The following is a 16,107-nucleotide window of genomic DNA, read 5'->3' on the forward strand; positions in this document are numbered from 1 at the left end:
AAACCACTTTTAAATTGATATCAATCTTTCAAGGACTTATTCATATGCTACGTAAGTTTAATTTTTGTTTTGAACTGCTGACGTTTGCTGTAATCACAATAATATACATGCATCAGCAAAAATGATACATGTCATTGCAGAGTTTGTTACTCAAAAAGTTTGTCTTCATTCATTGGGTTGATTATTGTTACTGATAGTGCAACCCTTACATTGTCTGGAGGGTAATCTTAATAGTGTCAACATTTTGTCACATTGCTTCTTAATTTAGCTGATTGGGTGTGTCTGACATTGTTGCCACAGTTAGGATGTCTTTCCCTTACCTTCGCTGACTTTCTCGGCCAGTTCTTATATCAAAAGTTGAAGTATCAAAGTTGTTAATGTCTTTCTGCTGATCGTGGAGGTCTCTTTTGTAAGAATTTTGTAGCTACGATGATATAGCAGAGTTCTGTTATATGGATGTATATTTCGTATCCTAGCTTCTACATATCCTACAGGATACATCAAGTTGAAAGGTAGGTAATATCATAATGTGACATGTCATTGTATCTTCTGGAAGAAAGAAAACAGTCAGGGAGAATACATGATGGATGGCATTTTGTGATGACTTAAATTTGCCAAATTATTTTGCAAAACATTAAGTTGCTTCAGTTGAGTAGGTCAAAAGTTGATAGGCTTATGGTGTACAATGACAAAAGTATAAGTGGTTTTGAAAAGCAAAATAACAAAGCAGTAACTGAATCTGGTGACATCTTATAGGCAACTTTGGTATATATCATGTGTTGTGATATTGGCATTTCAGTCAACTATTGCATTTCAGTCAACTATTCAGAGGGAATATGTTTTTAATGTATTCAGTGAAATCGAGTAATCCTCTCGTGAGCATTAGCTGTGCAGATCACTACATGGTGCGTCATGTTGTCTATGCTTATGTACTATATATATTACAAGCACTATAGGGACACTGCAGTCAGGGATTTATATGTCAACTCTCAGTAGGAATGGAGGAATTTTAAGTGCTGTCCTTCCTCTGTTGAAAGGAGGCAGTCGGTCCTCGAAAAGGTGAAAGATGTATTCAGTCTTTTAGTACACAGTCCAAGCAGTATTAGTAGGGGAGGTGTATAAATGCAAGATCTCTCCAGTGGGCTGTTGCTCAACTCACTGGTCAAAACAACAATAGAGGTTTTCTGTTGGTCATCTAGGGATTTGCAGATTCCTGTTTGTGTCTGTTGTCAAACTGTGACCTTGAAAGATCTAGGCTTTTACCTGCATTGTCTAAATTACCTCTGTTGCCATGGGAATGAGATTGTTCATTGTGTAGAAGTTGGATAGAAAGTGAGAGAAGGTAAACTTTTTTTTTTCTCCTTCTGTTCAAATTCTATGAATTTGTGAATTTCATCTCTTTTTCACCCGCACATATCATTTCTGGTTTCTAGTTTGGTCACATTCTAGTTAGATACATCTGTATATTGATATAAAATACATCTCCTGTGGTAGATGTAACAATGTGTTCTTTGTTTGTTTTTTGTTTTTGTTTTGTTTGTTTTTGTTTGTGCAATAGATCATAACAAGCTGATATGTTAATATTCCCACCCACCCAACCAATTATCTAGTCAACATAGTTTCCATTTGTAAACATTTATAGGAAAGTCAGAGATGTTCTTATACGTGAAGAATATATATGCGAAGGAAATATTTTGTTTTTGTTCGTCGTAGTTGTAGTGTATTTTCTGTCACCTTGACATTAAAATTAATGTGATAATGTGAATGTTATGTAAATGTAATGTAATGTAAGAAAGGGTGTAAAATAATTGTAGGTTCTGAATATTAGGTGAACTTTGACCTTCTGCTACTCTTTCTTTGATATGGTGGTAGACCTCAATGTAAAAGTTCAACAAGGCTATTTAGACAGACTAGATTTCTCAAGAGCTGATATGTTGTTCAATTGCACTGAAACAATATGTACAGTAAATCAATGTCATTTGTAATACAGTGTAGTGTGACATATAATGTTTGTAGTACAGACATACAAAAAAAATCATTTATCTAGCAGGGATTACATTTCATTCAGTGATCACTTTATTTGTACACTAATCAGATTAAAAACTCTGATGTTTCCTGGTCTCTGCTATGCCTAATTGAAATCTTTTGATTTGATTTGACCTGGATCAAATTGAAATTGTGTTTACATTAGAAACTTTTCATGTGCAGCAGCTTCGTATGGAACTCTGAGATCGTCTGTACATGTATAATACTTGTCTAGACTATATACACAATCTGTTTTAAGACATGCAATGTTTCCTGTTTGAACATACAAGATGGCATCACTCTGTCATTATACATACACTGTAATAGGATCAACCATGCATAGACAGTACGAGAACTAAATATCTTTCTTTTTCCTAACTTTCCATTTTTCTGGAAATGACCATTTTTGTTCAGATCTTCAAATTAATCTTCAGTTTTCTTCTAACCATATATATATATATATATATATATATATAGATATATATATATATATATATATATATATATATATATATATATATAGATATATAGATATATATATATATGTATATATATATATATATATATTGTGCAAATTGATATCACTCGTCTTGTCTTACATGTCTTACATGTTTCATATCTGGACATGCGTCCTTTTACAAAATGCATGGCTGCAGTTACATATCAGACTGCCAGGGAAGTTGCTTAATCAACTGAGACGTTTTCCCACGAAAATATTTTTTTTGTCCAATGACGACTTGATTTGGAGAGTAAAATGCTGACTTCTCACCTGTAGTCTATTTCACTTTTCAAATGATTGCATGAATATAAGACTTATTAGGTAAAATTGAAACTGGAGTCATTTGTGCCCCAGCATGGGCCCAGCATGGTGTTGTGATGTGTCATAGTGTACAGTTTTTGAGGTCAGTTTTGTTTATAGTCGAGGAAGCAGGAACACATGTCGACCTCACCGTTTCCGGTCCTGCAGTGGTCTTTCCTATGGTTTATATCGATATTGATGTTTTCCAACCATGTCCTGCCACAGAAAACAAATGGAATCATTGTTATGTATATTTTTAATGGTGATTGGTTTAGGTTGTTATCTTTAATGTGTTGTTAATAGCCATGTGTGCATGGAATGCATAAAGGTAACAATATTTTCAGTTGTGGCTGAAATTTCAATGGGTCCTTTCTTTCAAAGGTCTTGTTTTCAGCAGTGTGCTTGAGTAATTATCAGTATAATTTTCATTTTTAAGACCAGCTGGATGCCAGATGATTTGTAATCTTTCCTCTGGGAATTAAAGAGACTGCTTATATATTTTGAAAGTACGAAAGAAGGATGTTTTGCTCATAGAGGATAGGGATTGCGGGAGCAAAGTCGTCATGATGCAGTCGCATGATTGAATTTACATATTAAAAGCATGAAAATGCTATGTATATATGGCTCACTTCATTGATATCTCCTGTGCATTCTCCCAATCAAATGCTAGGAGGTGTTTCCCCTTTTGCCAGCCCTCCTCCCTCAAACAAAACAAAAAACGTACCAGAGCTAGTTATTAGCCTATAATCAATGATATATAATATATTATATGAAGTCAATGATATATAATATATTATAAATTCAAATATATTCAAATTAGACAAGACTCTTAAAAAAAGGAGTTGAAATTTTTAAATCTGTAAAGGAAATGTTGTAACAAAAGTTGAACAAGCATGCTGAGCAGATATTTGGTAGTTTACACAATGTATGTTGCAATTTATACAACTGGCTTGTTATTAAGATAAATCTCTTTGTCCCTCACACCCTCCTCTCCCACCTTTCCTCACATCTTCATTACCCCCCCCCCCCTCCTCAAGATTTGCTCCCAGACTTGGCACTACCACATACTGCTGATTTTCTTAATCTGTCATTCTGTTCCACCTTCTTGCAGATCCATGAACTTGGCAGGTTTCTTGGCTCAAAAGATTAGAATATTCTGATCTCTCTTTGGCTGGGAATTTGTTGACGAAAATGTACCCATAATTTTCAAACCCTAAGGATACAGAAAATTATAGATGTAATGCCAACAAATTGTAAAAAAGAAAGAAAAAAAAAGGAGGGGGGGGGGATTGGAGTCACATGACATCACAAAACTATGCCACTTTACAGAGAATCATATGGACAAATTTTCTTTTAGGGGTTACTGGGTGATAACTTTCTCTGACCTTTTGCTTTTTGTGATGTCACCAGGGAATTAACGATTCCTGTAAATACAGCCCTCAGGGGCTGAAATAACAGGTAACAAGTATGACCTATCTTGAAGGACAGGAGAAAGAGAGAGATAGACAACAAAAAAACTCATCTCAAGTTCAGTTTTGGCCTTGATCCTGATCTTAACATGTACCTACATGAGAGTTATTTGAAACCAGTATTTGTGAAGTCTTCCATATGGTTTGGAAGACTACCAGGATAGATTAGGAGTCTTGTACCTCTCTCTACAGTACCTGTGTTAACAGTCATCATGAAAAGCTGCTGCTGGTGTGTCTGTCACATATGAGCTCTGACTGGAAAATATAAACATAAATAAGAATTGGATTTTATAACTAGGCTTGAAAAAGCGGATTTTGAAGTTTTACCTTGGGAATGGATCAAGTTTAATCAGGTAGTAAAATATGCATATCTTTAATTGAATTATCATTATTTATTAAATTTGTTTATCATTTATAAGTGAACTAATTGCACTCTTCATAAACGTGCCCTTAATTTTTTTTGGACAAGTTGATTCTTATTAAAGTAAAGATTAACTTTAAGAGACTATATATGGTTATTGGAGATTGTAAGTAAAATTATGACTATATAGCTCATGGGTTGAGTGTTTGTTTAAGAAATAAAATCAATTTTGAAGTGATCATGTTGAAAATCATGATGATTTTTATACTTGAGATATTCGTATATATTTTACCGCAATTGTGTCAAGTACTTCATCGCCTGTGTTGCAGTTTTGCTAATGTACACATACTTAGGAATTTCATTTATGTGAACCGCACACCGACCACAGAATTCAGTGAATTTTATGTGTTCAGTCACTTTATGCGTACAATGGCGGAATTGATGTGAACATTGTGCAAATGAAATTTTGGCGCGAGGTTGTAGCTTCCTCTTCATTTTGTATATACAGTAATATGTTGACAGCATGTTTTATATTATGCTGTGCTATGTTTCAGTCCAGATTAACCAATTTCCTTGTGAAGGTGTGACTGTTTAACATTAAACCAGGTGCATGTATAGCTATATATATATATATATATATATATATATATATATATATATATATATATATATATATTATCATCTAGATGACCTGCAACTGAAAACTTTTCAAATTGCTGTGATTTTTACATATCCTGCTTAAAGTCATCTTTAGTTAGTGGATATAAGCATGTTCCTTTTAGGGGGCAGGCTGGCAGGGATGCTCTCTGTGTATACATATATGTCTCATACTGAGGAAGTTATTATTTATCTTGTACCTCTGGCGCCTACAATATTGTACTTGAAGAGGGTTTTAATGTCCAGCCTATAAGATGTGTTAATAAGCAATATTCATGTCGAAAAAGAGCAATTAAATTGTCAGCTGTCTGTGAGATGAGGTAACCATACTCCCAAAAGAGGTCACAGTATAATTAATTAAAACCTGTCTGGGTAGCTGTGTGGGTCGTTGTCGGACTTGATGACTATTAAAAGCAGTAATGCTCTTCTCTACGGTGGAAACAAACCGTTGTCGTGGCAACACCCTTTACGCCTTTCATGCATGCCAGGGGTAGGTCATTGAACCCGTGTATGACACATGTTACATTGATTGAGCACAAATGTGCCCTGTTAGGAAAGAAATTTCAAATTGTGCATTGGGGCGGCATCTTAGCTGGGCAGGAAGAGTGGATTTTTTCATGCAGCTATTGGGAGATATAATACAGGAGGAGGTTTGGAATGTTTGTAAAGTATATTTCGTGGGCAGATTATGCAGATCAGTTTCATCAGTAAAGGTTAGTCAGTCCGTATATCGATATATATATAGGTTGTAAGGCCGAGAGCAATTGAAAATGTTTGGTGTGAGATGAACTAGAACTAGAAGAGAGTCATAAGATGCCTTGACCGATAGTTTTGATCACGCAATGGAAGGGAACGAGAACAGATGTTTTTTTTATGTCATGAAAATGTGGGAAGAAATAAGGAAAGGAGATTGATTATTAATGCACCCAATTATGAACTTGATCTGGATTGTTACAGTTTCCCTAAATTTTGCCACACTATAGCCTGGTATGCAAAAAAATTTGCATAATTTCGTTAATGTTATCCTGCATCCCCAATCTTCCACCAAATTTTGGCTCTCATTCTTGAGTTCCCCCCCCCCCATTCTCTCTTCTCCCACCCCCAGTTCAAAATATCTTGCGATGCAACAGGAGACATCCCATCTATTTACAGACCTGTGAAGAACTCGACTAAGACTTCCATTCCACTTTAATTTCAAAACATTTTGGACACAAGACATTGTCTGGAAATCTTTAGAGATGGTCAGTGATGAGCAACGGACAATTTAGCATAAACCTGTTTTGAAATTTCAAATGGTTAGTTTCTATTGTATTCAAGTTTGTTGTTTTCTCAACTGACAGTACATAACATATGTAGCACATATATAGCAATGTGTATAAATAAGGTGTGAAGGTTAGTGTTCTATAAAACCTTAACAGGTTATAAGAGAGTAGAACACTCCCAACTGAAAAGGAAATATAAGCAAAATTGCATAATCTTAGAATAATTGCAGTGCAGTACACATACAGTATATAGGCATACAGTTAATACTGTATTTGTATTGCTCATATACTGTGCAAGATGATTTGTCATGTCCATATAGTGGTAAAGCTTGGGATCAAGAACAAGGAAATAAAATGACGATGATGTATTATGCGACATGATTGTAGCTAATCTAGTTTTGTTGTTACATTTAGAACTATGAAAACAACAAGCCATGTATCAGCCAGTACTCCTAACAGATCCTTGTAGACCTAAATATTACCTACCTGGGCTTCTTTAGAAAGCCATTCTAATATTTATAGTACATGTAGTACACGTTAGAAGTAGTATCTTGTCGGGTACCCCACAAAGTACTATGCAGATTTAATGTGAGACCATAGGCGTAGGAGGCGGGGGGGGGGGGGGGGCCGTAGCCCCAAAACCAAATATTTTTGTGAAAATTCGGGCAATATGCTGAGAATTTTTCAGGCACCTGCCGAAAGTAAAATAAATTGCAATGTGTTTTTCAATGGTTAAAGGCATTAATTAAAAAAATGTAAGAACATGGAAAACCTAGCTGTTACATGTATATAGTTGCTGGTTTACCTTTTGACCTCAAAACAAGACGTAGTTATAAAACTATAGTCATGAAACTGAGCTTCCCAGCAGACAGAGAGAAACTTTTGGAGGGCAATGGGGACGAGCAGAGGGTCTCTAATGAACCCTTACCCCCATTTCGGCCGACCTTTGTCGTGACAACTATCATCTCAGATTGACATGAATGGCAAGTCTTTGGTCATGAATGTTATCTTAAAATGTTGACTCATAGTCACTGCAGTCACCAAAGTAGAGCTGTACCTATTTTCATTGAAAATACTTTTGGTAATTTTTTTCAGTCTGTTCGGAATGTGGAATTTTCGGCAATTTTGACATCTGAAATTGGTCTAATCAAATTTCTGAAAATAGCCTTCTCAGATATCCATGCTTGAGCTGATTCCCTCTTAACTAATATGAGGTCACCTATTGGCTAAAGGCAATCCTTGCTGTGGATGGATAATTGCCTTTGTGTTTAGCCATGTCCTTGATATTGGGGTGAAAGGTCACATATTTCTTGTCATATTTGATTGAATAAATATTTGTAATTGGACAACTCTGACATGTCTCTTGCAATTATTGTAAACCTCAGAAAGAGCTGACAGAAAGAGAAAGTGGGCTTTGATGATAAGAAGAAGTTAATAACTTTTCAATCAAGAAACATTCCTTCATAGCTAGAGCTCTGTATATAGAGCATACTGTATATAATACATTGGGTAGGACATGCTGGAACTGGGAGCAATGAATTAATAAATTGGAATGGTTTTACTAGTAAGGGTGCGTAAGTAAGAAGGTAAGAAGGAAGGAGGGGGTGAGGGAGAGATGGGTGAAGAATAAAGCTAAGAAAAGTTGTGTAGAGTAGAATAGGAAAGGTTAAGAATAATAATAATAATAAATGAGACTTATATAGCGCCAAATCAGTAGACAAAAGTCACTGCTCAAGGCACTTTACAAAGAAAGCAGATTAATTTACAAAAGAACAAGTGAAAAGATGGGTCTTGAGTAGACTTTTGAATAGTGTAAACAACACTGCTCAAGGCGCTTTACAAAGAAAGCAGATTAATTTACAAAAGAACAAGTGAAGAGATGGGTGGGTCTTAAGTAGACTTTTGAATAGTGTAAACAACACTGCTCAAGGAACTTTACAAAGAAAGCAGATTAATTAACAAAAGAACAAGTGAAAAGATTGGTCTTAAGTAGACTTTTGAATAGTGTAAACAATACTGTGTTGCCATGGTATGCAAAAGTTAATGACAGGATATACTTCATTGAAGGTGTGCCTCACAAACCCAGGCACCAAGGAGTGCAAAATATTACTTCATAATGGTGCATCTATGCATCAGTAGTCAGTAGTCAATATAATGATGTCTGGAAGCTTTGTACCAACACAACATCTATATGTATAACACAGCACGCATGTACAAAGCTACATACATAAAATATATACATATATATATATATGTTCAACTTATTTCAAAATGGTAATATACTCAATTTTTATTGATGATTTGATATGTGTTATTGCATTCTCAAAAGTTCCTTCGTCACCATTTTTTTCAACAGTAGTAAACACAATTATTAGGCTGAAAGTAGATCAAGGTTATTAAATTTGTTTCATCATCAGTATGAACAATATAGACTCTTACACTAGAACTTTAAGGCCTAAAATTTGTTATCAAGTATCCTGTTTGCCAAGACATTTATTATGCAATGTTCAGCTTATAAACACTTTTAAACTGCTATCTATGTACCCTAAAGATTTGTGTTAGTGAACCTCAAATTGGTTCATACTTCATAGCCTAAAGTACTATGACAAATTATTTGGTAATCTATAAGCATGCACTACATCCCTGAATTGTCAACGGTATGCTTCAAAAAATTATGAAATTTTTATTATCTGGGCTAATTGGAATATTATCAATAGGGTAGAAAGAAAAGAAAAGGTGTGTGGGGGGGGGGGGAGAGGGGATCTAGTTGGGAGGGAATTTCCAAAATGATTTATCTTTCTTACATTCCTTGGTGGCATTTAAGGAATTAATCAAGCTCATGAATGATATGGCATATTCAGTACCACATATTGTAAATAAATTCAATTCCCAAATATTACTCAAACAGTAATTGATTTGATCAAATTTTTTCCTTCTTTCTCCGTCTCCTCTCTATAGCTCGCTAAGAATTAATTAAGGTTTCCGTTCCTTCATATCAGGAATCAATTAATCAATGACTCTATCTGATCAGTTGATCCCTCATTGACGAGCTGTGACCTTCACTGAATCATTTGTCCTATTTAGTCAAAGTAACTTTGTTAAAGCATGACTGTTAGTTTTTGTAGAATTTTAGTATTGGTACATCAGTTGTACTATTATAAAAGTACAAAAGGGGGGGGGGGGCGAGGAGGGATGGGGAGATTTGAGTGCTAGCAATTGTTTCCTATATCAGTTTCCAAGATATTCATATTTGTCAGGCTCATGTCCAGATCTAATTATTAATGTTAATCCATTGTATTATAAGTTCTAATAATGCAATAAAATATATTGTCCTTAAAACTGTAAGTATGTCCACCAACATATCACCCATAAATGGCAACATACATACTCTTGGTCTTTGACAAATTTTGAATTATGTTTCTTTAAGTTATATACATTTTTAAGTCTGTGCAGATGTTTTCCAATTGGTGTTGCAATTCTCATGAGCTGACCTAAAGGTCTGTGTACTAGACTAAGTAATTCAGCCACTTTGATTGATGAGCCACAGATGTTAAAAACTGTGTCCTTCCTTGCTCATAAACTAAAAAATGTTATTAAATACAACATGAACTGCATGTCATCAATGGTTAAAACATTTGGTCTACATTATGTATAATGTGTTGTGTCTACTGTCATCCTATTAATAGCCTGCTCACTATATTGCATTGCTAGTGTGTTTATACAGAATAAACTAGCAGGAAAAGTTGACAACAGTATCTTAGAAACCCTCTGGGAGCTGCCAAAATTTTGAGGATGCTATATTTTTGTCATCAGATATGTGACTTCCCCTTCCCATCTGATAAGATTTGAATCTACTTCCTCCAGGCTGTGTCAAAGCCACTGATTTATAAATAAATATTATCTTGTCGCAACCGGGTATAGGATGTTTGAGCATATCATTCACCACAGCAAACTACTGTGGAAAGCCAATCGAGTCATTTTAACATACATACATAGTGAATAGCGCAAGGAGAGACCGATCAGATAGCTGTTATCCATAAGCCTATATACCCAACCTGGTCATGGATCCAATTTCATGTGCTTAATTGTTTTATTTGGAAAAATTCAATTGATCGGAAAATTGAGTCTCACCGTTCACACAACTAGTTTGTAAACAGACATTTTCAGATTTTCGTTTAATCGTAAAATACTTTAATAGACGGAATACCGTTCGCAAATCGTCATCACAGAGAAAATTTGTGTATTTTTTGGAGATCTAAATTTCAAGATATCTACTTCTAGCGTCACCAAGAAGGATCAATCAAGTGTTCAATCTGTTTGATGTACGAATTAATTACATTTTTCGAGGTTACTGCTAGCTGTACTTTATCTCACCTGAGATTCAAGCGCTCAGGCTGGGTACTGTTATCTGGGTACCTCTTAGCATGATTGGTGGATGAGTAATATATTAAAGTCTCTGACTGTAGAATTTCATAGTAGCTGGATGGGACATCTCTATACTTCTCATCTGTTGGGGTAGATAGAAAATTTGATCCAGGCTCCTGGGAATTTTTATCTGAAACCTTCTTAGAGAGTAAGAGGATCTGAGATGCCTGAGAGGTGAGTAATTGCCTGCATCTTGGAATGTAGGAATGGGAATAGGAGGTAAGTTTGGGGTGGGCTGGGGGGGGGGGGGAAGTAGGGGTTGATGGGTGCTGAGGGAGGCAACTTTATAACACTCAAATGGTATGACAAACTAAAGGCAATAAAATAGTTGTTTGTTTGAGCCTACTTCTTAATTTAGAGAAAATTCTTCTACAAATGTGCAGGATATTCATGTCTAACTTGAAGAGATTATAATCAAACAAACTTTCATAAACAAACTACTTTCTTTTCCTTTCCCCTATCTTTCTCTGCTCTTTCTTGAGAGACTTTTTCTCTCGATCAAGAATAATGTTACTAGAAAAGAGGGATGGAGTGAATGATAAGACACCATGATTTGGGAGGGGGAGGGGGAGGGGGACATATTAAAGGGCAGATCTTTAGCCGGGAATGATACAAGTGATTTGCCCAGAACATAATTACAAAACAGTTTACCACAGAGGTCAAGTAAATATCTGAAACTTTTCCATTAGTGTACCTTGAAGCAGTTTAGCAAAATCAAGCAGCAAAATTGAAACTTCCTTCTATTTTCCTGCCATATTCTGATGTAATATGTGGGGGGGGGGGGGGGGGTTCTGTTCCAGAAACAACACTTTTCACTGACTGAAATCTCCTGGTAGAACAAAATTTATTACTTTTTATCCCTGAACAGGACCAGAGTACAATGCAGTAATTGATGGTCTGTTTGCTTCTTCGAGCTGCAGAAGAGAATTTTTTTAAGTATTTGGGCAGTATTTAATTCAAACAAGCTTATATTGAAAGGAACCGATTGTCTAGATGTTGAGCTGACTCACTAAGTCTATTGTAATGACTTTTTTCCCATTTTCTCTCAACATAATTTCCGTTTTACTTTTTCCGTCCAAAACAAACGAATAGGTTGTACCGTAAACCAGTATATACCAGAGCATATCAAATTTCCACCACATTTGTCATAAAGAATTCCACAAGAGAAATTTGTAACTTGTTTGGAAAGACCATGCAAGCAAGTCTTTATATTTCAAAATGGAAATTTGACCTTAACTTGCATATAATCAATATGCTTAATTTCAGGTAAGTTTTTCTCTTTTTGCACCAGTTTTAGGGCTTGAGGGGAATATAAAGGTAAAAGTATAGGATCAGTCCATATCTTGTTAGTCAAGGAACGAAAAATGTTTCTGAAAATTCAACTTGTTCGTGGCAGGCTTTAACAGTGAGTGTTGTATACTTGGAATCTGTTGTGTACATATTGATGCATAGTGTTGCATTGCAGATAGTCCAAAGTTACTTTAGGTCATACTGTGCCACTTTAAAATGATCGGCCATAGCTGCATGAAGCATTACCCTGCAGTTCCTATTTAAGAATGTCAACATTCACCGGTTTATTCTGTTGACATTTCATATAACACTGCAGTACGAGAATAATCAGCAAGACGAATTAGTCGTTCTATTTTTATCTATAATTTTTACCTGTCGACCGGATGGTAGACAGATCCAATTTTTGAAACACTCGATCATTATTGCTCAGTTTAAGATGGAAGTCTGCGCTGCGGAAAATTTGTTCTCCGGGTCTTCTGTCACCCGTCTGCTGTAGCTGTGTCGTTCAGTGATGACCAGTTTCAGTTATGCAATTTGTAGCTATATATTAAGCTGCTAGGAGCCAGTAGTCACTGTTATCATGGATTCCCAGTTACAATTACAAGAATCTGTGTACGTGTTGGTTATGTAAGGAACCAATCGATACAAGACCCTCAGCCAGTGAGGTATGTTCATGTAAATCTTCTTGACCGGCTCATGAGAAGACAGCAAGCCTATACTGTACATGAGGTATATCCATCGGTGACTTATTCCTGTCGAGCGAAATTTACGAATGTCATAACTCTTCCGCAAAATCCCTCCCCCCCCCTGCTGCATCTCTGTAAAGGTTATCTTCATCCTCCTCCACCTGACACAATAAGAGGAACAGGCTCTGCCTTCATCTGAAATATCGTCAAGAGTGTTTTGTTGATGAATACTCCAGCAGCTTCTAAGTAATAGGAGTGCTTCAGTTTGATGACTAAGCAATGTTTACATGTACGCAAGTCGTAAATCCTGCTTCCAGTCTTTACTACTACACCGTCAGTCCGATCCAGCTCAGGGATCGTCGTGCGGTTTGTAGAGTTGGCACGTACAAACAAAGGGACATGTCGTCGCATGAGAGTTTATCTTGGTGAGCTATGTATAAGCTGCAGAAGAAGAAGAACTGCTGAAGCGATATCTGTGATGAAGCATTTCATAAGTATTGTAGTTTACATGCTTCACCCAGTCAAGTGCTAAACATACTGTATGGTGTCAAAAAATAAATGGTTGAAAAACATTTTGCGGATCCTATCTACAAATATGTATCATATTTAGGAAAACGATAAAGAATTGAAGGCATTATTTTAGAGTCTTATAATGTAAAAAATTTGTGGAGTAAATGACTGGATATTTTTCAATGGACCATGTGGCGGATATAAGGCATAACTTTGTATTTCACAGAAGGTACACATACTTAAAATGGTGCATAATTTTTAACGGTTGGGAATATTCTGCACAGCTCAGATTCTCTGGTGAATTTTAGACCACTGATTCAGCTGGGTGATTATTGGTGGACTGGATGAGGTAATTACAAAACAATAGAAATGGAATATTTTTTTTTTGACATTGAGGAATGACCAAATACTTAAAATTGACGATATTGGATAGTTGATCTTAAAGATCTAATGTACAAACAGGTGAGTATAAAGTACATCAAAGATTTTGTCATGCTTTGTATTAAATATATATAATACATCTATTTTAAATTCACACTGTCTCTTCAGTTATGTATGATCTGGTACTTATTCAAACTATATAATCAGCTTGTAACCAGGTTGGATTTAAGGAACCAATCTGGTCCCTCCTTGGGGCATAACAGTTAAATTGGCCACCTTTTGGTTTCTGATTGATAATCACAATTGAGCTAATCCCTGATATTTACAAACCAAGTTGGAAGCCCTCTCTCCTCAAGGGATTACAGTCCATACTGTTTTGCTTTCTGCCATACCCGTGAGGTATCCTACCTTGTCACATTCTTATGACTGTCATGAACTACCCAACTGTCTTCTCCTCTCTCCCATCCCTCCCCTCCCCTCCCTCCATCCTACTACTACTAATCACCCTTCCAATCTTAGATGTACAAGCTTGCATTTGAAATGTTCCATAGTAAACTTCCTATAATAGTTGAGAACCAAATGACCTGAAAAAAAATGAATTGAAAATTGGCAGATTGATCTGCAAGTATATTAAATCACAATTTTTCATGGTAGGTTTTAATTTTATGTGCAATGTTGTTTTTAAACACCATTCACTATTGTACTTTACTGGAGGGGTGTAACATGATTTACACTGCTGCAATGCTGGGTTTGGTATTTGACAAACATATAATACCCATGGTATGTAAATGTCAACACAATACCTTGCTTTTGTGTCTGTGTGTGACATGCCCCACAAGGAGTAGAGACAACACAAACAGGTACACCTCTCCCCGGTCAGCAGGAGGCAACATATTCTCATTCAGACAAGACTCACTCACTTGAACTTGCTGATGGGCACAGTGATACACACAGCTGGTATTTGTTTCGTAAAGACATGCAGCAGTATTGTGCACTATTTTTCAGGTGAAGTACATGTGGAAACTTTGCAGGTAGGGTTCTTAGAAATATGGCAGGATGTTTGAAGCAGAAGCTGACATTTGGAACAGTGGACTGTCGAAACTAGACATGGCACCTACAGTATTGACATTTTGGTAAAATATGGAAATGTTTTCCTGTCTCCAAAGTTTTGGGTGATTGCATATTGATACTAGGTGTTAGAACAAGTAATCTGTATGTGTGTACTACAGTGTGTGGTAACATTAAACCACAGTAGTATAAAGTATGATACTATATGGATAGTCATATCAGGGAACAATTAATTAGTGTTTAAAATATGTGTAGCAGCTTTGAAGGCTCTTAAACTTTATCTCATTTAATATAAAACACTATTGTTCTATCTGTGAACAATAACTGCTGTACACATATTTGCACTTATATAGCAATTTGATCATTTTGGCATATGATTTTGTTATGCCTGATACTAGATACCACATTATGCCCTGCATGTTTTGGTGTTTGGGATTAGCAATATTTTATGTGGGTTTTAAATTAATGACTATTACAGCAGCCCAAGTTGCCCAACTCTATCATGACATTTGCTGTGAACCCTGTCTTGCACTGACAGAGTCAATTGAAATCTGCATTTTTTTGTTTTGAAAATTTTAAAGATGCAATTTCAGCAACAGGGGCATTTCTACAGTGCTAGCTACATATGGTAACTTTATCATACACTATGTACCCATGGTTCAATTCTGTATCTACAACACCACATCCTGCCAGCCTAATATGCCACTAACCTTTTAATTGGAATTAGGGAATTAAATTAGCCTAGAGAATGACTAACGGCAGCGTCCTAGTATAGAAAAAACCTTTAAGCAATATTTTGCCCCCAATAATGGTCACCCAAGGTCTAATTTTATCTCTTACTGTTACCCCCATGTTACTAGTATATACTCTGGAGGCATTTGTTCTGATTAGAACATTTTGTACTATTTTGAGCCCATGATGTGAAATGGCTGTGAGGAAAATCTGTGGGGGGAGAAGAGGTTATTATCAAGGAAAAAGTACTTTGAAATCTGAAACTGTAAAAATTTTAAACCAATTTTGAAATGAGGCAGCACAATTGAGTTTATGAAATTATCATAAGAGAATCGTTAGGTACAAAATAGCTGTTACCATGGTAACCTACAGTATGTACTTTAAAGGGAACTATATATTACTGTATATAGATATAGCTATATATATTGGCTACTGGCTAGAC

General features: G+C 35.8%; 1 protein-coding gene across 10 annotated transcripts in view; it reads left to right on the forward strand.

Moving 5' to 3' along the window:
• The window catches only part of LOC139962235 (uncharacterized), a 150,336-nt gene that overhangs the window by 96,442 nt on the left and 37,787 nt on the right, over positions 1-16,107 (forward strand). The window contains exon 1 of one of the 10 annotated variants that reach the window (XM_071962271.1): positions 442-512. The exons of 8 other annotated variants lie outside the window; for them this stretch is intronic. In XM_071962271.1, the coding sequence (XP_071818372.1) occupies positions 457-512 (56 nt within the window). In that variant the 5' untranslated portion in view covers positions 442-456. Of the gene's footprint in view, positions 1-441; positions 513-10,514; positions 11,173-16,107 lie in introns of those variants that run through there. One more of the 10 variants, XM_071962274.1, reaches the window with a different exon arrangement.

This window comes from Apostichopus japonicus, chromosome 20 (assembly GCF_037975245.1).
Source record: "Apostichopus japonicus isolate 1M-3 chromosome 20, ASM3797524v1, whole genome shotgun sequence".
In the NCBI taxonomy this organism is placed as follows: Eukaryota; Metazoa; Echinodermata; class Holothuroidea; order Aspidochirotida; family Stichopodidae; genus Apostichopus; species Apostichopus japonicus.